At 48.6% G+C, this 25368-nt stretch overlaps 10 protein-coding genes and 1 non-coding gene across 11 annotated transcripts; 4 read left to right on the top strand and 7 right to left on the bottom strand.

Annotated features, from left to right (window-relative positions):
* Nucleotides 1–435: 435 nt before the first annotated feature.
* F4807DRAFT_336089 (WD40 repeat-like protein) lies at nt 436–4265 on the bottom strand. Its single transcript, XM_047995331.1, has 4 exons — nt 3646–4265; nt 3352–3506; nt 3125–3285; nt 436–3058 (listed from the first exon to the last, which is right to left on the bottom strand). Exons 1-4 carry the CDS (start codon nt 3788–3790, stop codon nt 541–543), a joined length of 2979 nt encoding a protein of 992 aa, XP_047848902.1. The 5' UTR covers nt 3791–4265; the 3' UTR covers nt 436–540.
* A 394-nt stretch (nt 4266–4659) lies between these two features.
* F4807DRAFT_447515 (uncharacterized protein) lies at nt 4660–6476 on the bottom strand. Its single transcript, XM_047999884.1, has 2 exons — nt 6145–6476; nt 4660–6068 (listed from the first exon to the last, which is right to left on the bottom strand). Exons 1-2 carry the CDS (start codon nt 6232–6234, stop codon nt 4944–4946), a joined length of 1215 nt encoding a protein of 404 aa, XP_047848901.1. The 5' UTR covers nt 6235–6476; the 3' UTR covers nt 4660–4943.
* Nucleotides 6477–6653: 177 nt separating this feature from the next.
* Nucleotides 6654–8401, top strand: F4807DRAFT_335984 (aldo-keto reductase). The gene is made up of 5 exons (XM_047995329.1): nt 6654–6997; nt 7121–7202; nt 7268–7278; nt 7349–7674; nt 7782–8401. Exons 2-5 carry the CDS (start codon nt 7131–7133, stop codon nt 8246–8248), a joined length of 876 nt encoding a protein of 291 aa, XP_047848900.1. The 5' UTR covers nt 6654–6997; nt 7121–7130; the 3' UTR covers nt 8249–8401.
* A 124-nt stretch (nt 8402–8525) lies between these two features.
* Nucleotides 8526–10707, bottom strand: F4807DRAFT_336072 (glycoside hydrolase family 13 protein). Its single transcript, XM_047995330.1, has 3 exons — nt 10430–10707; nt 9834–10362; nt 8526–9751 (listed from the first exon to the last, which is right to left on the bottom strand). The coding sequence occupies exons 1-3, from the start codon at nt 10478–10480 to the stop codon at nt 8586–8588; spliced, it is 1746 nt and encodes a 581-aa protein (XP_047848899.1). The 5' UTR covers nt 10481–10707; the 3' UTR covers nt 8526–8585.
* A 1746-nt stretch (nt 10708–12453) lies between these two features.
* F4807DRAFT_472060 (uncharacterized protein) lies at nt 12454–14926 on the top strand (the record flags this gene model as incomplete). The annotated part of the gene is made up of 2 exons (XM_048002984.1): nt 12454–12985; nt 13063–14926. The coding sequence occupies 2 exons, from the start codon at nt 12454–12456 to the stop codon at nt 14343–14345; spliced, it is 1815 nt and encodes a 604-aa protein (XP_047848898.1). The 3' UTR covers nt 14346–14926.
* On the bottom strand, nt 14711–16328 carry F4807DRAFT_465732 (uncharacterized protein; the record flags this gene model as incomplete). Its single annotated transcript, XM_048002312.1, has 6 exons — nt 14711–14926; nt 15003–15102; nt 15161–15546; nt 15617–15708; nt 15800–16013; nt 16077–16328. The coding sequence occupies 6 exons, from the start codon at nt 16326–16328 to the stop codon at nt 14711–14713; spliced, it is 1260 nt and encodes a 419-aa protein (XP_047848897.1).
* Nucleotides 16329–16563: 235 nt separating this feature from the next.
* On the bottom strand, nt 16564–18803 carry F4807DRAFT_447490 (tryptophan permease). The gene is made up of 2 exons (XM_047999883.1): nt 17990–18803; nt 16564–17909 (listed from the first exon to the last, which is right to left on the bottom strand). The coding sequence occupies exons 1-2, from the start codon at nt 18261–18263 to the stop codon at nt 16615–16617; spliced, it is 1569 nt and encodes a 522-aa protein (XP_047848896.1). The 5' UTR covers nt 18264–18803; the 3' UTR covers nt 16564–16614.
* Nucleotides 18804–18957: 154 nt separating this feature from the next.
* Nucleotides 18958–19029, top strand: F4807DRAFT_t158. The gene has a single exon. It is a non-coding gene; the product is annotated as a tRNA-Trp (tRNA).
* A 61-nt stretch (nt 19030–19090) lies between these two features.
* Nucleotides 19091–21322, bottom strand: F4807DRAFT_447489 (WD40 repeat-like protein). Its single transcript, XM_047999882.1, has one exon. The coding sequence runs from the start codon at nt 21195–21197 to the stop codon at nt 19695–19697; it is 1503 nt and encodes a 500-aa protein (XP_047848895.1). The 5' UTR covers nt 21198–21322; the 3' UTR covers nt 19091–19694.
* Nucleotides 21323–21594: 272 nt separating this feature from the next.
* On the top strand, nt 21595–22278 carry F4807DRAFT_335707 (uncharacterized protein). Its single transcript, XM_047995326.1, has one exon. It carries the CDS (start codon nt 21699–21701, stop codon nt 22170–22172), a length of 474 nt encoding a protein of 157 aa, XP_047848894.1. The 5' UTR covers nt 21595–21698; the 3' UTR covers nt 22173–22278.
* Nucleotides 22279–22383: 105 nt separating this feature from the next.
* F4807DRAFT_454695 (dihydroxy-acid dehydratase) lies at nt 22384–24733 on the bottom strand (the record flags this gene model as incomplete). Its single annotated transcript, XM_048000611.1, has 5 exons — nt 22384–23688; nt 23806–23969; nt 24026–24133; nt 24430–24526; nt 24575–24733. 5 exons carry the CDS (start codon nt 24731–24733, stop codon nt 22384–22386), a joined length of 1833 nt encoding a protein of 610 aa, XP_047848893.1.
* Nucleotides 24734–25368: the final 635 nt, after the last annotated feature.

Genomic DNA, 25368 nt, shown 5'->3' with positions numbered 1-25368 from the left:
TAGGGAGCAGAGAATGACTTAGCTACGTCGACAGCTACAAGGGGTACATAAGTCTCGGGTGCTGCATGAGAGTGCTCGTATATTTACATAAGTTTACCCTACTCATGTAGAAGAAGCAAAGGCTATCTAAGTAGCATTAGAAGAGTCCCCATCCCGGGTAACGCCAATGAAGGATCGAGGATCGTAGGTCTTGATCCCTTCCAAATTGTTGAAGGAGTCGCCCTCAGGGTGAGAGCAATGTTGGAAGCAGATTAAGAACTGATATGTTGCTTTCCCCTGAATGGAGTGACTAGCCTTGGAGATATGTGATCCGTGATCTATCAAGATCATGGCGATATCACCGTCTAGATGAATAATGAAGAAAAAAAAGCCTTATTTCAACCCTAGGAGCTCAAGACGAGCCATCGCTAATAATGCCGTCCGTATATGCAATCATCCAATATCCGTTCTCTCGATACACATTCATCATAACTCAGCGTACAGGTATCCCCTCCGGTCCTGCTAGAAGACGAAGATGCAACCACATTCATTATAATAACCTCATGAATTAACTGCACGACCACATTTCCCACATTGTAACCTTTGCTTACCACCCACTTTCTTCGCTCTAAAGTCTCGACTGCCACATGACGGGCACTGCATGTCCTCGCCATCTTCGCTAGTGAGTTCCGAGCTCAGGCGGCTGGCGTAGGACTCGGGCCGAGGGGAAACAGGAACCGGCGGCGCCAGATGATTCTCGTCCTTCTCGCGGGACAATATCGCCCCGGCCGGCACGCTCTTTCGTCGCGTATGCTTATCCGACTTGCCATTTGCTTCGGCTTCTCCTGTACCTGTTGCCAGGCTTTTTCTCCGATTATCCTCGACCGCCGTCGTGTCCGAGACTAACGCGGTGCTCTGCGAGCGTTGATGCGCCGAATCCGACCCAAGGGAGGACCCGTTACCTCGCAGAGGGCTTATGTTTCGCCATTTATTTAGATTCCAGAACGAGTAACTTGCGCCAGCTGGATCCAGGCGTAGCTCGTCTTCCTCTTCGTCTACCGGCCTAAACGAAAAGCTCGGGGTTGGCGGGACGGATACTTCCCGCAACCCTACACGATCGTTGGTCCTATTAGCTTGCACGCTAGACGTAGGACTCGTTGGAACATTGATGGCTGACGTGTTCGCGTAGGGCTGTCTTCTTGGCCCCGAAGTTGAATTTATAGGGGTGCGAGCTGCCTTACTTGGAGAAAGTGACCGCTCACTGCGTGCTGGCGTTGAGATGGTTATTGATGTCGGCCTACCGGTGTGTCCTTCGACACCATGTCGCCATGTATTTATCCTTTCTGAATTGGCTTGGAATATGCCCTGTATACTTTGGGGTGGCTGCGTAAGCGAGCCACGGCGAGAATGCGGATCTCGACTGCCGGCGCTGAATCGTGTGGCGATGCTGCCACTTCGGCCTAGCAGACTATCTCTTCCAAGCTTCCTGGAGAATGTTGAACCGGTCTCCCAGTTATCGTGACGACGTTTGGTGAAGGCACAATCTTGGCGGAAGACCTTGATCAAGCCCGTGTGATCAGTTGTCACGACGATATTACCATCGTAATGAGCGGAGCGTGCAATGAACCCAGGGGATTCGTCAGGCTTCTTGACCTTGTTTGAGCTTTCGGATTGGGTATCTTGAGCATCGACAGCCTGGTTCACCGTCGATTCCTCTTTACTGCGCAATGTTATCGGTGGAGGATTGCATAGCGTGAATATAGGGTCGCCGGAGGTTTGTAATAATTGTCGTACTGACGTTGGCGCGAAGATAGCGCTTGTCACGATACTTGAATGGGCCTCAAAATATTCATAAGGTCTCTTTTCCTTGTTCTCGGCAAGTCTCGAACTGGTTGACCATATGAATGCCCTCTTGTCTTCGCTCCCACATATGATATAATTGCCATCGTCATTGAACGTAGCCCTAATCTGGCTACACGTATTCTCGTGGCCTTTGAGTTTTAGTTCGAGGTTCTTGTCTCCCATATTATAGATCCTGATGCGAGAGTCGTTTGAGGTGACGAGAACCTTAACCACACCATCAGGAGCATCCGGAGGAAATCTCATCGTCTCGATGCCGGTTATCTTGCTCCCCTTAGCGTTCTTACCCCTTGATGATCGTACGTGAATTTGCGTATGGTATTTGAGACCCTCAGTCTCATAAAACATACAAAACCCATTCAGACATCCTGCTATTGCGGTCCTCCCATCAGGGGAAAAAGCAACGGCCGTAATGAAGTCAGACAGCTGGCTCGAATAAGCGACGGCTTTGTCAGGAATACTCCATAAGCGTAGATATGAGTCGAGGGAACCGGCGAGAAAAAAGCGGTCGTCGCGAGGATGAAAGGCAATAGATGTGACAAAATCCTTGTGTTTAAACGTGCACAAGCATTCCTGTCTGCTTATGTGCCAGAGGCGGACAGTCTTATCCATTGACGAAGAAAGGAGGAAATTGTTCTTGCTCCAGCTGAGATCAAGAATATCGCCGGTGTGACCAACGAACTCCCGAACCGGTTTCGCGCGAAAGACCGGCGCACTCAAACGCTCCTCTGTATCGCTGGCCGCGTTCTCTTCTTCTCCCTCCGCCTTTCGGTCTTCTTCTGTTGCGATCACGGCCCATATGCGTACAACCCGGTCTCGACCTCCGGTGGCTAGATATTTGCCATCTTTACTAAACTCGATGGCCCAGATGGGGCCACCCAATTCCGACTCATCTTTACCGAGCCCCTGTGTTGCGCTAGCTCCGTTCGTGGTCTTAGCTTGGTCGTCGTCTTGATTTGGTGGTTGTGTCCCTACCAGCTCCTGGGCGAGAAACATGCGGTTGAACTCCTTGATTTTCTTGTTGTGCGCTCGAACCCTGATATATCGCGGTGGCTCTTTGTGGTGAGGGATATAGCCACCAGCACCAACGGCAGAAGAGAAGGCTACGGCGTTCGCCCCCTCGGTCCTCAATTCGCTAATCTCGGACTCGTCGTCATGGATGCCGCCTTCCTTTTTCTTCCCGCCGATCATGCTTAGGCGACTAAGGAACCCTCCCTTCCTATTAAACCACGACCATTAGCATGATACCCTAGTACCTTTTCAAGCTATTCTCAGGCAGACACACCTCCTGTCCCTTGGTAGATCAGGTTGAGGCGCTACTTGCTTAGTAGATAGATCGGAAGAAGGACGGGGTAGACCTTCATTTGTTGCAGGACTATCTGAGCGCGCGGGATTGCGAAATCTCGAAGCGATGGAGCGATCGGTATTGGTTCTCACGAATATGTGCTAGAATTGATATTGGGATTAGACTCGGCTATTAGAAGACCTGGCGGATAAGCTCGCAAGACGTACATGGGATAGGGGGTCGAGTGCGGACGAAGAGGTGGCTTGCGGCCCAGGTCGGACTGCAGTATCCAAGTCCTTCTTCTCCTTTGCATCTTTTCCGGCCGTATCCTTACGCGAGAGTTTTACGACGCTCTTCTTCCCGGTCCCTAGAATACTGGTGCCTAGTGAAGATGTTAAGATAAGGTGTCAGCGAGACAGGCTTAGACATAGAGGGTCGCAAATCATATACAAAAGAAGAATAACCCAAACGAAGGAGGAACAGGCTGTAGGTAATAAGCAATAAATAATAAATAAGCATACTTGGATCGTCAGAAGAAGTCGGCGACCGTCCGAGATCACGCAACGGCTCCGAGCCATTTTGATTTATCTTCGCATTCGCGTGGACAGCGGGTAGGTCGTCTGGGCGAGGACGGGCGACCTCGGTGGCCGGCGAAGAGGTCGACATCTTCCATTATCTAGTTTTGACCAGTGATCATCCAGTATGAATTATGAAGAGGTATATAGCTATGACAGCTATGTAGCTAGAAATGCGCGGTGGGCGGTTTTGGTCTATGGCGCGTGCCCAGTTTGTCTTTAGCAACTCCGTCACATCCGAACTTCAAAGGATGCGCCTAAAGATCTTGATCAATTAATCGCGTAGAACTGAATATGAATTTAGGTACATAAGAATGGTGGCCATCTCCGCTGTCGAAGTTGGATATTTCTTGATTAATATACAATATTTGTTGACATAACAGGTCGAGAGCTACTGGAGTACGAGTACGAGAATGTGTCGAGCAATAAAATGCTGCGTGGTATGGGATTCCGCGAGTGGCGCGACTTGAATTGACTTTCCAAGGTTCCTAGGCACTTTTTAAGCTAAAGATAATATTGAACATTTAAGCGTTTGGCAAAACGGAAACGGTGTGTGAAACGGGAACGCGAGCCGCAAAACTTTCATATTACTAGCGCAGGCCATATCTGCCGATCTATCTCATATTTTAAATATACCTACCTAACCTTCGCAACTTTACAAACGGATGGACCCAGGGATCCATAGAGTTCCAACAGAGAAACGGCGCATAATGATGTAATATCCACCTTCCATAGATCCATGCAGGTCATCCCGGTACGTCATCGCAAGGTCATGGATTGCTCTGTTCCAACCAAATTGGAAATCCCTCATTGAATCTCTCAGCCGGGATATTACACCTCTGCAAGGATGGTAATTGTTATTTGGTGGACCTTTACTCCACTGTCATAGAATTGTATCTTGCCATTAATATTTGTAAGGGAAGGTACTTCTTTATACAGAGGTTATTCACAGATATGTATAAAGCATATATATCTTGTAGCCTTTTATATATTTTCCGTGGCTCAGTACATATCCACTAATGGAGCAATTCTCCATCAAATAACAATTACCATCCCTGCGGAGGTGTATTTTTGGATTTGGTCCCCATATATCCAAGTACCCACCAAATATTGTATTGATAACTTACCTAATATCCTTAGAGCTGGATAAATTACTGCGCCTAGTAGGTGTAGGATGGATACAACTTCACAACTAATGAAATTCGTAAATAGTCATTAAATTCGGGACGCCTCTAGATCAGACTTCATATTACCATGTTCTCCTCGGTTTCGGCTTGCCCACCGGCGTCGGCTTCGTCCTCGTTCTCGTCCTCGTCTAGATCTAGTATAGGGTACGTGAGTATGGCAGCTATGCCACCTAAGGCATCTAATCGTTGTCCACTTTCGTGGTCACTACTCAGTATTCGCGCTTCTCCTCCATCCTCTTTGACTTTATCAACCATGGCGACGTATCTTTTCCTTGTCCTGATATCCTGGCTTCGGAACAGGGAATTGTTGATCAACAAGATACCCCCTCCTCTACCGACAGCGCCTTCTTTGATTGCCTTCTCGACAGGGGCCGTACCATACCAGGCGCGACCATCGTCTTTCCGCAACTTGTCGAAGAAGTCGTCCATAAACCTTGTCTCCTTGGAAAATTTCATATGCTTCATAGTCGCGGTGACTTCGGAACTCTTGAGGATCTCGTTGAGACTATGCAGGTGCCCGGAGCTCGAATGAACCACGGTCGCTTCCTTGGCCATAGCCATCATTGCCTTGTCGGCTCTCCTAGCGCCCTCGTCAGAGATATACTTCTTGAAGTCGCCCGCGACAAACCCGGGACTAGCTAACAGCAACGGCCGGGGTATCGAGAAATCTATGCTGCGAATCAAAGTGCTCAAGGTCTTCTCAAAGAAGCGCTTCATCCCGGAATCTTGCTCGGAACTACTCGACCGTTTTTTAGGTATCGTGCTCTCCACCCTTTGCTTAAGTATAGTACGGTATTCGGTGATCAGGCAGATATTCGCGATGCCTTCCTGCATGACGACAGCAGCTACAGCACCCTCTTTGTCCTGTTTTAGGGCATCCGAGAGTGTTTCCTTTGCTACCGAGTCCCATCCATACTTTTTCCATAGGGTGAACGGCCGGTTAAGCTCGAGGTCGAGGGTGTGGTATTGTCCGAGGCTGACAAAGTTGTTCTCGACAATGACGGTGCCTGAGACGTGCAATTGGGAGGAACCTGGGTCGAAAAATGTGGAAGTAACACGTATGGTAAGGTCGGTGTGAACCCTCTCTGACATAGTACTGCCAGTCTTGGTCTCTGTTGTAACCTTTCGGATCGCATGCGCCTTGACGACATCTTCGGGGCCGATTAGATTATTTGCGTGCCACTTTGCATTTGATGTCAGACGGATTCAAGACTTCTTAAAACTTTGCTCGAGGTCATGCAAACTCAATAGAACATACCATGTCTTCCGGCTCAATAGGAAGTAAAGTTACGCTTCCCTCGCCTATCTCGTCTAGGCGCTGTGACGCCTTCGACCCGATGAGCTGCATGTCGAGGGCTGGTAGCTAATGCGTGTCGCAAACCTAGATCAAATTGGCCAGTCCGTAGGTAGTTTGGGCAACCAAAGCATCTGCCAGACTGCTGCGCCGTGATTCAGCAATGTACTACTAGTAATGAACAATAAGATATGCGTGCAATTATTATTCCGAAATACTGTGACGGGGCCTGAGATTATAGATGTAGGGTAGGCAGAGCTACGGGTGCATGTAGGCCAGTAGTAGGTACAAAGAATGAAATGCTGAGATGCCCCTCAACCCCGCCATAAATGATCTCTACTATGTACCTACCAGTAACGTGCCAATGTGGTACGCATTGACGTACCTAAGTACCTACACTATCCAGGTACATGCCTGTCACAATTAAGCTCTAGTGACGTCGGTAGTGAGTGGGATGACGGTATCCAATTAGTGATATGTATTATATTCAAAGAAGGAGCTATCTATAGGTAGGCGTCGTATAATATAAGGATAATGTAAGACTTTTCTCCCTTTTCCGAGATTTATACCGGAGATAGTCAGTAAACGCCGACCAAAGACGCGATGGAATGACAGATACGATACCTACAGCAATTCGAAGCATGCTTGATAATCATTACGACAGCTGGTTAGTATAAAGGGTATTCATTGTCCCTGTTTCGGACGACTTCTCTAGTGCAAACGACTATAAAAGTTGCGAGTGTCCCGGTTCTTACGTTCACCCATGATCTCGCTCTTCACCAGTAGAGCGGCAACGACATCTTTCCAGCTAGGCAAAGTCAGGTAAGTAGTCCCCCTTTCATGTACCCCTCTCGAACTAGCCGTACTATTCTACCCTGCTAATTCATTGCTCCTTCAATGCTCCAAATATCTTCAGCCAACCGACTGACCTCTTTGATAGAACTATAACAATGGCAGCCTACAGTATCAATTCTACGTTCAAACTGAACAGCGGCTATGAAATACCTCGATTGGGGTTTGGGGTAAGTATCTATCTATATCACACCTTTCAACTATCATCATTGACATTAAAATTGACCTATTCTAGGTATACCAAACGTGAGTTAAGTGTCTACTTAGGTAACTATCCAAAGGGGTCTCGTATTTGGATCTAACTACCGGCTTACAGTCCGCCAGACGCAACCGAGAAAGCCGTGTCAGAAGCATTTAACGTTGGCTATCGTCATGTCGACTCAGCCGCTGCATACCGCAATGAGGCTGGATGTGGTAACGCCATGCGAGCTAGCAAGCTGCCACGATCTGAGATCTACTTTACCTCCAAGATTCCTAGTGGCGGTATGAGCTATGCTGGTGCCAAAGCACAAGTTGAGACGAGCTTAAAAACCGCTGGTCTTGATTACATCGACCTTATGTTGATTCATTCACCCTACGGCGGTTCCGCTACGCGAAAGGACGTATGGAAGGCGCTCGTTGAGGCTGTCGAAGAGGGCAAGAGTATGTAACAAAACTTTCATTCCACCACCTTAACCTACCCCCTTTTCAAGAGCAGCTCGAAATATCTCCAACTGTTCCAACGAGCGATCGGCACTGACCATACCCAGTCCGATCCATTGGCGTCAGCAATTATGGTGTCCATCATCTTGACGAGTTAGAAAAGCATATTGCGGAACTAGAAGCCGAGAGAGGCGGCAAAGGCAAAGGCGGAATCATCTCGGTTAACCAATGTGAGGTTCATCCATGGTGTCCTCGCAATGATATCGCCGAATGGTGCGCTAAGCGAAACATTGCCTTCGAGGCCTACGCTCCCGTTGTACGGGGTGCGAGATTCGGTGAAAAGTGTCTAGTCAACCTTGCTACAAAGTATGGCAAGACGGAGGCTCAGGTCTTGATTCGATGGAGCTTGCAGAAGGGTTACGTTCCACTCCCAAAGAGTGTCACGCCCTCAAGGATCAAGGAGAATGCTGAAGTTTACGACTTTGAACTCTCAAAAGAAGATATGGACACGCTGGAGTTCGACGAGTATTCGCCAGTGTGTTGGGACCCTGTCAAGAGTGGTCTGGACAACTAAGAATGGGATTCACTTCAAAAGCTTATTAGACGAGTCTATGCGGATTTATTCAACCTCGAGAATAAAGAGCAAACTACAACCCAATCGTCCGTCCTATCTGCGTGAGTTAATAGGAGCTACTCAAGTAAAGGAATGCCAATCAAAGGGAGGTAGAAAGTCAAGTGGAATCTTAGTCATTATTAGTACCGTAATTACCATGTCATTCCATGACATTTAAAGGGTAAGGCGAATTTCGTCATGCTAGATATCATCTACTAACCCCTAACTTTTCTATCATATGCGCTCTAGTATAGCACACGCAGGGCGTACGCCTTAAGAGACGCGTCACCAACGTTGTCTACTTGCACCGTCCCAACATGCCCTCCCAGGGCTTTAGAGGCACACTCGACTGCTTTGGTTTGTCTGGGATGCCCTTCGAATAATTAGTCGAGATCCAAGACTCGATTTCCAATCCCTGAGGCACCGCCCACTCTAATTCTTTCTTAGAAAAGTTAAGGACAACGAGCCAGGGGTCGCCTCTTGTGCTCGTACGAACATAAGCAAAGACCTCTGGATGTTCAGGAGATAGCTCTTGGAAATTTCCGTACACGAAGACGTCAGCATGGTCTTTCCTCTGCCTCAACGCTTCCTGCCAGAATTTCCACACTGAAAGCTCCTTCTGATCATCTGCCTTCAACTGGGCCTCAACATTTACTGTCGGATAGTCATCCATAACTCTCATCCACGGCGTCGTACCCGGGTCACAGAAGCCTGCATTCTCCCCTGCCGTCCATTGCATTGGGGTTCGAGCATGATCGCGTGCTTTCATATCGATGATTTTACGACTATAGGCTAATTTCTCCTTGTCGTTTGCATACAGCTGCTCGCACTTCTTCCAGAAATTGATGGTCTCGATATCTTTGAATTCGGAGATGTCCCAGGTCGTTGGCGCATTGCGCATTCCGATTTCTTCTCCCTGGTAGACAAAAAGCGTACCTCCGAGGGTGGTCTGCATGAGCGCGAGGAGTTTAGCCCCCTTTTCGCGCCATTCGTCACTATCGTCAGTATATCGTGAGACGGACCTCGGGTTGTCGTGGTTCTCGATGAAGACTGAATTCCATCCATTATCCTGGATCATGATTCGTTGCCATCTCGCGATGATTGATTTCATCTCTTTGACGTTCCATGGTCTGAGGGCCATCCTAACGTTCGGCTTGTCGATGTCGACCAGGTCGAAGATGAAGATCATTCTCAACTCCTCGGAGTCGGCACCGACGCTTCGCAGAATCTCCTTCTCGTCGCTAACTCCAGGCATTTCACCAACGGTAATCGTATCATATTTACTCAACACCTCTCGGTACATCTCTCGCAGATAGTCGTGTAATTTGGGTCCGTTGACGAAATACTTTGACCCGGGTTGATATCTATGCTCCGGATCCAGGACGATGTCGGCGTCGGGGTAGCTGGGGTCTTTAGAGATCAGGTTGATAACATCCATTCGAAACCCGCTTGCGCCCCGTTTCACTGCGACAGAGAGAGGCGTTAGCGATATATGATACTAAATAATCGTGGCGCAACTAGAAGGGAAAGGAAACATGTCACGCACTCCAAAAATGCATCACGTCCCAAACAGCCGCCCGAACCTCGGGGGTTTCCCAATTCAGATCAGGTTGTTCCGGCGTGAAAAGACTGAGGTAGAACTCGCCAGTCTTCTCATCATACGTCCAAGCTGAATTGGCTTCGCCTAGGATTTGCGCCCAGTTATTGGGCGGTTCCGGTACACCGTCAGGACTGATACTCTTCGGCTTTTTCCAAATATACCAATTGCGTTTAGGATTGTCGAGGCTCGCGCGACTCTCGAGGAACCATGGATGCTCATTGCTGGTATGATTCACTACCAAGTCCATCATGAGCTTCATGTCGCGCTTCTTGAGCTCGGTGATCAATTCGTCTACATCCTCCAGGGATCCATAGCGCTCGTCGATCTGTTTGTAGTCGGCAATGTCGTAGCCCATATCAGCCTGCGGCGACTTCAGGATCGGCGAAGACCAGACCACATCGACACCCAAGGACTTCAAGTAGTCGAGCCGCGACGTGATGCCCTTGATGGTGCCCCATCCCGAAGTGACACCAGGCTTTTTCGTTCCAATTGTAAAGCATTAATAATAATCTAGCAAGCTGGCATCCAGATCATTCACCTACCTGGCACTGAAAGCTCGCCGGGTAAATTTGGTAGACCACTAGTAACCACATTATTAGTCTCCGAATGCCAGGATGTTGGGGATTAATTAAACATACCAGCTTCTTTCCACCACTTGGGCGTTGAGTAGGACGATTCCGTCACGGCCATTTTCACCTAGATATGAATCTTGAAGATTTCAATCACAGTATATTACTACTACCTTCCCGATATCCCCCAGCAGTGGGAGTGGTTTAATCTTTAACCTAACTTGAATTGGGCACCGATGTTTCCCCCCATTGAGTCCACCAAGTGACGTCGAGCTGCATTTGAGGTCAAGATTTACATTTTGTTAGAGCTACCTAGCAAGTCTCCTGGTTGGAGAAGACCCTTAGGTACCCCCTTTTTTTAATCACACGGGTTAATAAACATACATATTATCTTCTCTTCTCACACCAATTAAGATACCTATCTATTCAGACAAATAAAAGCACGTGTACACCCGCAATAAATAAGAAACATGGATAATTTATAGCAAGTAAGTTGCATTACATAATGAAGTCCCCTGGGTGATCCTGAGATGCGCGATAGTTAGTCCGCTCTCTTACCTACCTACCCCCTTAGTCTAGTGCTGATGAACCAAGTTAGATATATAGGATGCTTGTTCTAATCCCACAAGATGATAGTATCTATCTATACCATTATTTGCCTACACAGTAAAGGTGCATCACCGCTGGACATGACCATAGCTAATAACACTGACGAGTCCGAATACGATGAAGTTGTCACAAGTAATACCAACATTGGAATCCTAGATTTTCCGCAGATGACCGGGTTAGAGCACGTAAGACTGTATCGGTATGATGAGGATCGAGCCGTGATAGACTTCAGCTCGCTTAGCCTTAAGTGACCCATGACTATCCACAGACCTTGGATATGTACCTATGTATGTAGGTAGGTATGTTAGATATAATAGATAAACCGTCTTTATACGTACATAGTGCTATATGCGTCACTCGTGTATCCCGGGGTTCGGTGCTCCGATCGCCTTCAATATTTCGACGCAGCTTGCTGATCACTGATCAGTTAGGAATACTGTCCTTTTGTTACGCTTATTCTGAATCGGGACCAGTGGAACATCAAATAATGATAGGTCACATCTGCTCGCTACATTGTATCAGTAGCCAGCGGTCTGCCAATTGCGGAATTCGCGCTACCCAAATTCCGCTTCACATCCCTGCGGGCCGGGTGTCAACCGACAGCAGTGGTAGGTAGTTGATGATGAGGTAAGAAGTTTATTTTGAGAATCGAGACGACCCCATGCTACTAAAAATATGCCTTATTTTCACGTAAGCAATTTTGCGGCTCCAAATTCGTAGGATTTGGCCGTGAACAACGCTGGAAGAAGCTTGGCATCTGTTGATCACCATCGCTTCAGGGGTCGAAGTTGGGGGCGGAAGAGCTCGCCTAACCCTTTATAGAATTAACACCGACTCTCGAGATGTGTCTGGCTGCGGTGATAGTAGATAGTAAAACTACTTCACCTAATTGACCCGGCCGAACGAGCCAGCATTGAAGTTCTACACATGTACCTAAGATGTTTACCATGGTAGGCGCCCCAAGCGTACAAGGTAGACATGGTGGGATGAACCTGGATGCCATGCTGACTGGTTAGCGAGGATGAAAATGCGTGCCGAGGACGTTCCGACGTCCACGCAGGATTCTCTGGTCCTCAGGTCAGCAGAGTAATACTCGTGAATATCCCGCCCAACTCCTTGTCGCTTGAAGTCGGGCTGGCCATCTCGACTACCTGGGTGGTGCCACTCTGACAACAGTCTTTTGAGCCTCAGGGGATGACGGGTTACAAAGATCTCTCCTCTCCACCAACTTCTAGAATGTGAAGCCGAACTTGACCCTCTTTTATTTCGACGTTGAATTGTCGATCAATGTCATCCATCCGCCATCATTGCGTTGCCGATCCTTGTTTTCTCACCCGGACATCTCTATTAAGCCTCGACTCTAGATAGTCGAGCATCGGCAGATTTCAATGAACCGTCTCTTTACAATAATCGCTGGCGCGGCCACCCTATCATTGATACGATCGGTTGACGGATCACCCAAGGCAGCACGATGGTCGAACAAGACCGTAGGACCAGATGGGCCCTGGAACGCGATAGAGGTATCGATGGGATCTGGTCAGCAAGTGACGGTATACGCCGGAAAAATGTGGGAGTCGTTTTTCCCCGGAGCAACTTATTGTGGAAATGTCACGGCCGATGGCCAGCTATGCTACGCACAGGAAGCTGGCGCCATATACAACGAGTCCATGGGCACCGGCCACGAGCCAAGTATCTTGATAAATGGCGGCAACTCCTTAACACCTAATCAAGTTTCTAACGGAACTGATGGACTGCGATGGGCCGATTCGTTATTTCTAGGCACCGATACGACCCAGTGGGCCAACGACAAAGTGGAAAATCTTAGCCTAGTTCTCCTGAGCGATACTCAGTATCAGTATCCCAATGGAAACAAGTGCCCAATATTTGCAGGTTGTCTTAGTTTCGGCGCAGCACCTGATAGTAAGTGAGGCCTATAGATACCTATCCAATATATCCATCTGTTTGAGATGATACAATAGCTAATACGCAGTTATCAGTGGTTAACCAGACATTCCAGGTAAACGCAGGTACATCTGCAGGAGCCGTCAATGTTAGTTTATTAGCTGGTACTCTGTACGAAGAGAAATCAATCGACTCTCAAACTTTCGGGATGCACATTGGGTCGGCTGCTCCTCAGCAGGTTCCAGGCTCGCTCTGGTTTGGAGGATATGACCGGAATAGAGCTGTGAACGATATGTTGGCTATTCCCATCGCCGACCCTTATCTCGTATTCACAGACGCTCCTCTCGTGGACATATCCATCAACGTCGTCAAAGGGGGTTCGCCCTTCCCTTGGAGTTCGAAAGGAGGCCTGTTGGCGTCGGGGAACTCCTCAATAGGGGATCGATTCCCCCTTGCCATCGATCCGTGTTTTCCGTACATCAACCTCCCCAAGAGTACCTGCGACGCTATCGCTGCCGAGATACCAGTGACATACAACGAGGGGCTAGGATTATACCTCTGGAACACGGACTCTCCGGACTACAGTCGTATAGTACAGTCTCCCTCCGTCTTATCGTTCACGTTTATGGATCCTAATAATAACTCGCGGAGGGTAAACATCTCAGTACCGTTCATGCACCTTAACCTGACGCTAGATGAACCGATTGTCGACAAGCCGACCTCCTATTTACCCTGCAATGCGGTATCAAACGGAAACTACGCTCTCGGACGTGCTTTTCTGCAGGATGCTTTTTTCGGAGCAAACCTAAAGACGGCATTCTATTTCATGTCCCAGGCGCCTGGGCCCAACATCAACGGTCAAAGCGTGGCGATCATGGACGATCAGTGCCGTACACTCTCAACTAGCGATAACAACTGGGAAACATCCTGGGATGGGTACTGGACACCACTTCCAGATAATTCGACAACGAGCGAATCGACGGGACATACATCTAGAACCGGTGTCATTGCTGGCTCGACCGTTGGTGGAGTGGCCGGTCTCGTGATATTCGCAGTGATCGGCTCCGTTATACGAAGATACCACGTATACGGCAAGGGCTGCTCGATTTGCGGTCTTCCCCTGATCAAGGACAAACCGGCCGCGTACTACGGCGCGAATGTCACCGAACCATCAGGGGGTTCCCCCAAATCACCAGCTGGATATTGGCCGCAGCAACCTACACCTGTGACAGAGCTACCAACGGTCTCGGGTAACACGTGGCAGATGCCAGCTCATGTTACGGACCAAGCGGCGGAAATGGAGACGCCTTGGGTCGTTCACGAGATGCCTAATAACTACTGGGAGGCAAATAGCCATCATTACCAGGCCAGCAAATAGCATACCGTGGAGGAATAAAATTAGGCTTGCATGATACTAGCGAAGGGAGTTGCATTCTTGTTTTAGTTCGTCCATGATTAGATACCATTTTAGATGCTTTGTTTTTGCATGTTATGCGAGGAAGTTAGAGGTATACCATATAAAACGGAAGTAAACGACGGTACTCATGTAAATATCGACCATGGAGAAAAGAATATCACGAGTATCTTTTTTTATCGAGATACCAATATGACTCTAATCCGACATACGGGACTAATATGGCCCCATGGTCTTCAACCTCATGTATTGTTATGTCTGGCACACCTGAATAAGCAGGTGGTAAATATCGTAATTCTGGGACTGACGCGACCTACGATCACGTAAGATTAGTCTTCACGCACCTCCGTAGGAGCATTGGCCCCCAAAAGGCTTCGCTCTTCATCAACGACGAGGTCTTTTTTCTCAGTCGGTGGCTTATTCTTTTGTAAGCTAACCCATATTGCAGAGCCGATAATTAAGGCGCTCCCGAAGAGACTTTCAATAGGAGGCGTCGTTCCCCAGACGACTCTCTCGATAATCAGCGCAAAGACCATCTGCGTGTACTATTTCCAGAATTAGCCCTCCCGAGATTTTATAGAGTCGAATAGACTTGTATCCATATATGTGGCAATAACTTACGATGAGATTAGTAGCTCTCCCCGCCTTCTCTCTCTGCAGCCCCTCGGTAAGGAGGAATTGTAGCAGGAACCCGGCGATACCGATGGATATCAGCAGAGACCTGTGGAAGCATTAGCTACCCTTCTTATCAAATCGAAGCATCGGAAACGGTGTCTTACCATTGGACAGCATTCTCGGGAATTTCGAAATGTAGATCTGGAACGACCATGATGACAAGGAACGAGACGACTGTTGCAAGAATAGCAAAGTAATTCACGCTTATGAGTGAGTGCGCGCGCTTTCCAATAAGTCGAATGATGGAATATGCAGAGGCGGCGCCGAACGTGCCGATGACTGCTAGGATAACAGCGAACGAACGCTGAGCGGGCGTTGCCGGCATCTCGGGCACCATTCCTTTAGGTTGGCCTACAATGAATAGTTTTGAGCTGTCATCCTGAGGCTTATCTTCATCATGTTGAGGAAAGAGGAATGCTGGCCTAGCGATGAAGAGTACGCCAGCGAAAGCAATGAAACCTGCTATAGCCTCTTTCACTGTATATGGTTCCTAAGATAAACAGGAGGTCAGCAAGATTGAGACGCATGGGAAGATCACCGCAATTGTTTATCGCACTTACCCTTAGAACTATGAAACACACGATAGCCGTCGTGGTTGGAACGAGGAAAGTAATGACAGTGGAATCGGCTATGTCCAAATAGGAGAGTGAATCTGAGTTGAAAGTGTTAGCTTGAATCATTTCTCATATATCATGGGCATGAACTGAAACGTCGCAGGTGCCAAATAAATGAACCGGACTTACAGTACAAACAGAAGAGTCCGGTGAAGCCAGCAAGGCCTCGCAGAACCAAAAGCCCCCTGATCTCTCGACGCCCAAGCGGGAAGTCGGGGACGTTCTTGTACCACATGTACAGCGAGCCTAACGCGGCGGTCGCAAACATGCGCACGAAGATGATCTGCAAGGCGTGGAACTTCTTCTCGAAACCCGTCTCGAGCAGACGAGTGGCCATCGCCATCTACCGAACTATTAATGCCTACACATATTGGTTGATGGGCTTGGTCCGAGCTATTCTACGTACGAGCGATGCGAACACCTGGGCCAGAAATACGAAGAAGAGGCCGATGTTTCTTTCATAGAAGGCTCTTAATTCCTGGCAAACCGTCCGACGTCCCTCATGTTTTGTGCTCACAGAATCATCCACCCATTGCTCACCGCCGATAGGGCTGACGGTTTCGTTTTCAACCCCATCGTCTCCTACTTGCGATGATCGAACGCCGGCATCGTGCTCTCTCCCAGGAACTCCTCTCTCGTTTATTGATCCGTAGGACATCGTTATTGCTACCAAGGTAAAAAGCCGATGAGAAGGCGAAGTACAATTACCTTACACAATTTTAGCGCCGTCTGATTTCTTTTTCTTTTTTCTTTTTTTTTTCTCGCCCCGGTCTCGGCGTCGGCTTCTATTCCGCAGTCCCACTACCCCGGACTTAGTAGGTCATGTTACCAGGTCATCACTAGCCAGCACCTGTTTGGTGAAATAGTATGAATTGTTTATGGTTAATTTCATATACAATGGCGAATAGATAGGGGTATATTGAATAATATAGAAACTACAAAATTTAAAAACATAACCAGCCCCCGATCCTTTTCGCTCTTCCAGTCCAACCATCCTCCTCCGGCTCAATATCGTCCTTCGTATATACGTCGGTGACCAAATCCATCTCACTTGCCCGCTTAAACTTCGTTCTCTTAATCAACTTCCAAGCAACGAACATCAAAGCGAATAAGGGCAACTCGATATAATAACTGACGAAGTCAACAGCACTGAACTTGGGGCTGAAACAGCTCCATCCCTGAATAAGGACGATGAAGCTATTGAGGACGATAGCAATGATCGGCCCCATCGGATACGTCCAGTTCCTAAAGGGCAAAAGGTGCTCCTTGCCCTGAGCCTTCAAGCCAGCACGGAAACGCAGCGAGGCGATGCCAATACTGATCCAGGAGAGCTGGTTGGATACGCCGACAAGGTTCTGCAGCCACGTCCAAAGCTGGCCCGCCCCGATGAAAGACGCTCCGAAAAGCAAGCCCGAGATGAATGAAGTGAAGAGGACGGAAACCCAGGGCACCTGAAAGCGCGTCAGACGCCCGAATACTTTAGGCGCGTGACCATTCACGGACAGCGTATATAGCAGCCTCGAACCGGCAAATAGGGCGTGATTCCCCGCCGAAACGACGCTGGTCAAGATGACCGCGTTCACAAAAGAACCCGCCACCTTAGAGCCGACCAGCTGGAAGGCAATGGTGAAAGGTGAAGTACGCGTGTCCTTGGAATTAAGCCCCGGGTAATTGTAAGGCACGTTAAGGCCGATCATGAGGGATGATAAGATGTAAAAGAACAAGATTCGCCAGAAGACGTTCTTGACGACTCGCGGTAACTGACGAGCCGGATCTTTCGTCTCTCCCGCTGTAATGGCGATCGATTCGGTTCCGCCATATGCGAAGGACGCGGTCACAAATACACTGGCGAACCCGCCGATGCCGCCCACGAAGGGAGCTCCTGGAAGGTACCAGTTTCGAGCACCGATATAATCGTGAGACGTGTTTCCGCCCGCATTTACCGCAATGCTTAGAATTATAAAAATAACGATGGTGACCACTTTTAACAGGCATAACCAGTATTCGACTTCGCCGTACGCCCGCACATTGATGATGTTGGCTAGAACGATTAGGAACCATATAATGAGCCCTAGTGCATACCACGGGAAGCTGTCTGTCCAATATTGGAAGACCAGCTGCAGAGCAACTAAATCAGCGGCAGTGGACACGGCATCGTTAAACCAGTAGTTCCACGTCAGTGCAAATCCCCACGCGTCGTCTACATAACGCGAAGAGAAGGTGCAGAAAGACCCGGCCACTTTACCCGTAGTTAGTACACATAAAATTCGATTTTCGACCTCGGGTTCAAATTCGGGTCGGATGTTCTGAGCCTCTCACCTGGAACAAACGCAGCCATCTCGCCCAGGCACAACATCGTGACGAACACGATCGCGCCAACGATAGCGTAGCATAGCAGCAACGAAGCCGGTCCACCTGTCGCCAGCGCTTTGCCGGTGCCTAAAAACAGACCGGTTCCGATAGTACCGCCGATAGCTATCATCTGCACCTGTCGCGGCGACAGCGACCTCCGCAGCTGATCCTCGACCACGGGCGCGTGCTCGGCGCTGTGGAAGGCCGGGGGCGGGACATTCTTTTCGGCGTCGACGTCCATCTCGCGATTCAGGTCACTTCGGTTCGGTTACCTTGAACTATCGCGGACTAGTCATTAGGTTGGTAGGTAGTCAATTGGAAACCCTTCTTCCCCTAACCCACGACGTGGCTCGCATCAGTGGTCGTGGACCGTCCTGCGAGAGGTAGTATTGTATATACATAAAGGAAAATAACGAAGCACGTCATTCCACGTGAGGATGATGTTTTGAGGCAAAGCAGCACCGAAGAGGAGAGCCTAGGTCTTGGCCTGCCTAATTAGGAAGGATGTAAGTGCTTACCGAGCTGGAGCTGTATTGTTTGATTGTTCGACTAGAATTTTTTTTTTCTTTCTGGTCGATCCAACTCCATCCTACTTTGGTCGCATGGGTGTTGTGAAAACTTCAAAAATAACGAGATACCAAAAGTCTATCTATATATGGTCATTATGTTATGATTTGGAAGAGAGGTATCTGCAGATAGATTATGAAATGACTTTTCGTCATCTGAATCTAAATAATGTCATTATTAAATAGGCGAAAAGGATTCGTATGTTCTATGCATGTTGAAATGTTCCTTGGGAGAAACAATGTAATTCCCCACTTAGGGGTATGTGGAGCCCCTATCTTGAAGTGAAGTACGTAATATATGTACCATCATACCAAACAGCCATTCATCAATCTCAGAGCCGCCCAATTAACTCGAGCGATTCTGAGCATGGCCCTATGGCGCAACGGTAGCGCGTTCGACTCCAGATCGAAAGGTTATCCGTTCAAATCGGGTTGGGGTCATTATCTTTTGCTCTTTCGTTCCTATATGAAAACATTTTTTTTGCTTCAATTGCACCCAATATAGTTCTCAATATCGTAGAAATAGTTATTAATGCGATAAGCAATCCGCAGTTCGATTGTAGACAACATATATATTCGAAGTAAAGTTGTTAGATCTCCACAGCGTACCTACCTCCCTGTGTTCCGATAACTATCAACCATTGAGAAATTTAAAACGCGATTTCTAGGAACGAAATACTTCTCAAATCGTAAACATGGTTAAGACGATCATCTAATTCGAAATTTGAAGTCTCAGAGCACTCACTCCATTTCATGGTGAGAACAACCTAACTAACCTATCAGCATCATGGTCTGCATATCCCCCCTAGACCACCCCTTTATAATAGAATGGTGCTCTAATATCGAAGACCCGTAACGCCTCGCGAAGTAGTCTTCCTCAGACCTGCTCCGCGGATCTCTGGTAACCACCTAGTGTCGCATATCTAAAGGGTTTCATCCTTATTTCCAATAGAACACGTGCTAATGTAGTTGCAAGATACGTGGGTAGATGTAGTTGTGCTTGGCGTTTGACGTAGGTACTTTGAGTTACAAGACGATTTCAGACTCCTTTCAAGATACGGCCTCCGCGTATTCCGATGATTGATTTATATTCAGAAAGTTGGGTCTTATTTTCCATGAATGCCATAGACGACAGGTATAGGCCTGAATACGCTAAACTCCTGGCCGGTGGCGACCAGCGTGCCGGGGATCTGAGGATGCCAGTGCACCTCCTTCGCGTGTTCGGAGATGTGTTCGAAGAGTAACTGAGGCGGCATGTCCTTGACTCCTGCGGTATCTTTGCTTTCCTCGTCGTCTAATTCCACAGAAAGATCCCATAGAGTAACCTTGTGGTCACCCGCAGCAACGGCCACCATGCTATCGTCGGTAGGATGCCACTCGATGCTGGTAATCTGCTCCTTGTGGTAGTTGAAACTCGCGATCGGGCTGGGTTTCTGCGCGCCTCCCTTCCATTGTCGCAGATCCCATACTCCCCAGACTCCATCGTCGGCACCCGTCGCGAGTAGGTGCGTCGTCAACCTCGACCAGGACATGACGTTGACGTCGGTGGAGCTAACCTGTACCGTAATGGCAGGTTTTCGGCTCTTGCTTCGGACGTCCCACACACGAACTGTGCCGTCGCTAGATGCGGAAGCAAACACTGATGCTTCTTGCGGACTCCATTGAATCTCCTCCACGCTGCTGGTATGACCTTGGAATGCTCTCGTATCTGTAATCCAACCACCTCCGTCTGATCGCGTCGTCATATGTATCAAACCATCGTTGTCACCGGTTAGGAGCTTGCCGCCTGGCACTAGAGGCGACCAATCAAGGGCGTAACCCTCGGATTTGTGGGCTCGGATTGTGGAGAGTGGTTTGTTCTGCTGTGGTGTAATGAGTGTTCCGGGGTTGTCGAAAGATGCTAGGTGGGGAGTAACATCATGTATGAAGATGTTTGATGACTCTGTCATGGTCGCGGTGAGGGTAGTAGGTGGTTTGGAGGGGTCTTGGGAGGGGATCTGGTGACTTCGGATTCGGTTTGTAGTCGAGGTTAGCGGGATGGACTTGGACTCGAGGATAGGTTCGGCTTCTTCTTCGTCGTCGTCATCCTCCGACTCTGAATCATCATCTTCTTTTTGCACGCGACTCAACCCGCTAAACTTCATGATCATCAACTGGTTCTCCTTTTCGCGCTTGCTCTCGGCTTGGGTGCCGGCGACGGTGTACATGGTGGCCGGGTAGACCTTTTCTCGCTTATCTCCGAGTCCGTCGCGAATGATATCGAAAGATAGACAAGGCCAAGGGGTGCTAAGGCTGTGGAGCATCTCATAAGTTCCCGTGTCGGGAGCAAGATGTTGACCAGCCTCAAGCTTATTACGGCCAACAATAAAAGTTCCATTTCCATTATCGACATCCATGGCACCAGCTGCTCGTTCCTCTGCTTCGCGTTCAGCATCAGGTCTACCATCTACGCCTGCCTCAAATATCTCGTCTTCGCTCTCAAACTCATCCTCAAATTCGTCTGCGAAATCGCCCATTTCCTTGTCGTCGTCTACATCCATCGGTTCGGGACGATCACCCCCTTTAAGAGGAGCGATGCCATCACCGGCTTCCGCCGAGCGTTTGGACATGGTGACAGGATTTCGAACTCGTTAATCGATCGCGATTCGTTATGCGCGGGTGAAATAGGCGATATAAATTATAATTAGTCGTGGATCTGGTCAATTGTCGCAATTAGAATTGGAGGCACAAGAAGGAAAAAAAAAGAATATTATTTTTTTTCAGTGCCCCTCTACCCCGCGATCTGTGGCTGTTGCGCATGCGACAGGGGTTGTTCAGCGCGACTGGATTGTACCTGTACTAAAACCTCAAGGAATTGCATAAATATATACAACAGATATTATTTGGAATAAATATTTATGCCGGAATAAAGCTTCACTAATAGACTATGTGATTATGCATGTTGCGGCTTCATATTTCCGTCTGACATACAGAACATCGATATCTGTTTTCATGTAACACGATGGTAATCTATAAATTAATTGACTTGTCCACTTTGTTTCCTTCTCTTCCCTCGTTGACAACGGCTTCATAGGCAAACTTGAGCTTTCAACTACACAGACAATTCAACCATGACACGCGTTTTCCAGTTCGGCCTGGCTATTGAGGCCTTTCTCAATATTGTAGGGGCCGTTCCATTTGTTTTATATCCAGAATGGTGTCTGTCATTCGCCGTCGCTGATCGTTCTACTGCCGGTGCCCCGGCTGTACCCCCAAGTTCCGCCATGCTGTGGCAGATCTACGGTGTCCTCGTTCTCTCGCTCACAGTTCCGCTCATTTTATGCATTCCGGATTCTAGCGCAGTGACTGAGAAGCGCCGACTCATCTTCCAGACTCTCATCTCGGGCGAAGTCTTGATTGAAGCCATCTTACTGCGGCATATCTCTCAGCCGGAAAAGAGCGGCTTCACTCTGACCTCGCTCTCGCTCAGTGCTTTCTTCTTATTGCCCGCTCTGTCCTGGCATACCTTCGCAACATATGTCAAGCCTGATTTGATGAGCAGCGACCGTTTCCCTTCGGCCAAACCACCTAAGAAAATACGTTGATCTTAGTCAACTAAGTAATTCCGCCCGATAGCAAGGATATGATCTATCTAGGATACGTTGAACTACAGAAACTCGTTACAAAGCCCACGGCGTACATCGAGCACCGAACGCATATTCGTGTATATTTTGAAATATCTATATAACATACATGATATCGAACAAAACGAACAACTATCTTCCCTTGCCTAAAGTCTACAAGGGTCGAGAACATCTAGTATTCCAAATCCCATTGGTCAGTGACTGCACCGTGGCTAGCATCTCCGACTAGTCTCGCATATTTAGCCAAGACACCTCTCCTTACTGTTGGCAGGGGAGCTTTCCACACCTTCCTCCTCTCCTCCAGCTCTCCGTCACTCACGCTAGTTATATCAATTCGATTCTTTACAGCATCGATTACGATCGTGTCTCCTTCTTTGACCAGAGCAATAGGGCCACCCATGGCCGCTTCTGGACAAACGTGGCCGACAATGAAGCCATGCGAAGCACCGCTATACCTACCATCCGTGACCAAGGCGATGTTCTTGAGCCCGGCTCCCATGATTGCCGCCGATGCCCTCAGTTGTTCCGGCATCCCTGGACCTCCTTTAGGGCCTTCATACCGAACTATAAGCACCAAGTTCTCGTCTCGCGGGATCAAGCCTTCCGATAAAGCTTCGTCAAGCTCGTGTTCCTTATTAAAAACACGAGCCTTGCCCGTGAAGCTCAGCCCTTCCTTGCCGGTGATCTTAGCTACGGCTCCTTCTGGTGCGAGATTACCACGTAAGATCCGAAGATGACCCGTTTCCTTGATAGGATCCGATAGGGGGCGGATGATCTTTTGATCAGGCGGCAGACTAGGCCAGTCAGCGACATTTTCCGCAAGCGTGCGGCCCGTAACCGTCGGGATGTTGCCGTTGATCAGACCGGCCGCTATGAGCATCTTCAGCACCGACGGTGTGCCGCCGATCTTATATAAATCCTCCATCAGATACTTCCCACTAGGTGCCAAATCCGCTAAGAATGGTGTCTTGTTGCTGACTCTATCGATATCTTCCAGAGTTAGCGGTACTTCAGCCGTGTTTGCCATAGCCAAGAAGTGCAGCACGCCGTTAGTTGAGCCGCCCAGAATCATAGTGACGACCAGTGCGTTCTCAAATGATTCTCTTGTTATGAGATCGCGGGGACGAATGTCCTTTTCCATGGTTATTTTGATCACTTCTGCCGCGCGCTCACACTCGCGGGCCTTTTCCGGGGATACGGCAGGATAGGACGATGACCCAGGAAGAGTCATCCCCATCGCTTCTATGGCCGTTGCCATCGTGTTAGCTGTAAACATGCCGCCACACGCACCAGCTCCGGGACAAGCGTGTCGTTCGATATCCTTCATCACGTCGATTGAAGTTCGACCATTGGTGCCAGGGTTCGTCTTGGCTTCGAGCCGGCCATATGTTAAAGCTCCTGCAGCTTCATAGCAGGTGGTCACGTTTATGTCGCGTTCTAAAAGCTTCGAATATCCCTTTCGGATCGATCCTCCATACTATGTTCTCAACGAGTCAATGAAGAGCATCTAAATTGAAGAGCCTATCGTCTTCAAAGCTACTAGGCTGAGGCTACCCGTAGGAGTGCGGGATAGATCATATAATCATTGACTTACAATCATGATAAAAGGTCGGTTATGGCGTGCTGCGGCCATTACCACGCCCGGCATATTCTTGTCACAACCGGGAATCGAAATGTTGGCGTCGTGGCGCTGCGCACATGTTACGGTCTCGATGCTATCAGCGATGAGATCGCGAGTTTGGAGAGAGTATCTCATGCCTAAGTTGTTAGCGTTTGGCACAATCATCGGTGACAAGGTGGGTTGCGGGTCAAACCTTCGCCTCCCATTGTGATGGCATCTGATACGCCCACGGCACTATACTGCCATCCCAACATCTTTTGCTTTTCTAATGACCTCTTGACAATCCTCCCGAAGTCGAGGACTAATCATAGTTAGCCCCCCTTAAATTTGAGAGTTGTGACACGCTATACATGCTCACTCACGATGTGTGCTATAAGCGACAATCGTTAGCATTGGCAACAAGCCGTGAGCAGTTGGTTATCATAGATATGTGGCGCATGTGTCACTTACTTGCACTACAAATTAGGCGTTAGCGGTTATCACATGTGAGACGAGACAGGATATAGTTCTTGTTCGAGCAGAATCCTCCGGCTTTAAAGAGGATATAGGCTGGAAATATAATCTCGATTGAACATGCTAGACAGGCAGACGGCATACGTACAGCATTTCCTTCCCACCAGACAGTGGCTATCCCAACGTGGGGTGCATTCTTCATCATCTCCTCATCGGGGACCCCGGCACCATACAACTGAGCCTATTCGAAGATGAGAACACATACTTCATAGTCCCTTACGGAACACACCTGAGCACCTGGGAAGTCATGCTCCCTTGTGATAGTATGAGACCAACGATTTAGCGGACCGCCTGGCGGAAGGCATTCGAATTGGATATACTGCGGATCGGACTTGGGGTCCTGGAGAGATGGGCTCAGACCCGTCTTGGCGGCCGGAGCGTCGCTCATGTTGAACTTCCTGCAAACCCGTGTTTACGTAAGTCTAACTATAGTAAGGACTGTTATCCTAAGCTACAGGTTTAGGAAAAAGAGAAATACAGCGAACAATTTGCTACGAGGAAATTCTCATATAGATACCTACGTATTACCTAGGCATTCTACTGCGGGGTACCGGTAATAGGTAAAAGCAAGTGGACAAGACGTTTGTTGAGATCCAATCGAAAGGAATGGCGATCACGATACTCGGAGGTTTAACGTAGCGACGATGTGTATGTACTTGAGGAGACGGGCATTAACCCCGGATCCAGAGCGGGTCTCGCTCGGCTAAGGAAAAGGAATTTTAAATGCATGAGAGACGATTGGTTATGACCGAACGGATGTCCTAGTCTGGCGTTTCTACGCCTATTACAACATAGACCAAACGCCCTCTAGATTCACTAACCCGCCTAGGCGAAATCAGATCAACGTTCCGCAAGCCGAGCGTCGGGGCTGATACACAGTTCAGCTGACGAAGAACGAGGGGAATGTGGAGTCTATTCTGCATGCAAACGAACCGATCGGTTCTGGAGTAACCAGGCGAGTAATGACACCAATTAGATGAACATGTCGGTTATGAAGCCTGTGATCGAACGATGTGAACTCTA

Source organism: Annulohypoxylon truncatum (assembly GCF_022578515.1).
Source record: "Annulohypoxylon truncatum strain CBS 140777 unplaced genomic scaffold F4807scaffold_58, whole genome shotgun sequence".
NCBI classification, from domain to species: domain Eukaryota; kingdom Fungi; phylum Ascomycota; class Sordariomycetes; order Xylariales; family Hypoxylaceae; genus Annulohypoxylon; species Annulohypoxylon truncatum.
Note: the sequence above shows the minus strand (reverse complement) of the source record. Positions and strands in the feature narration are given on the sequence as shown.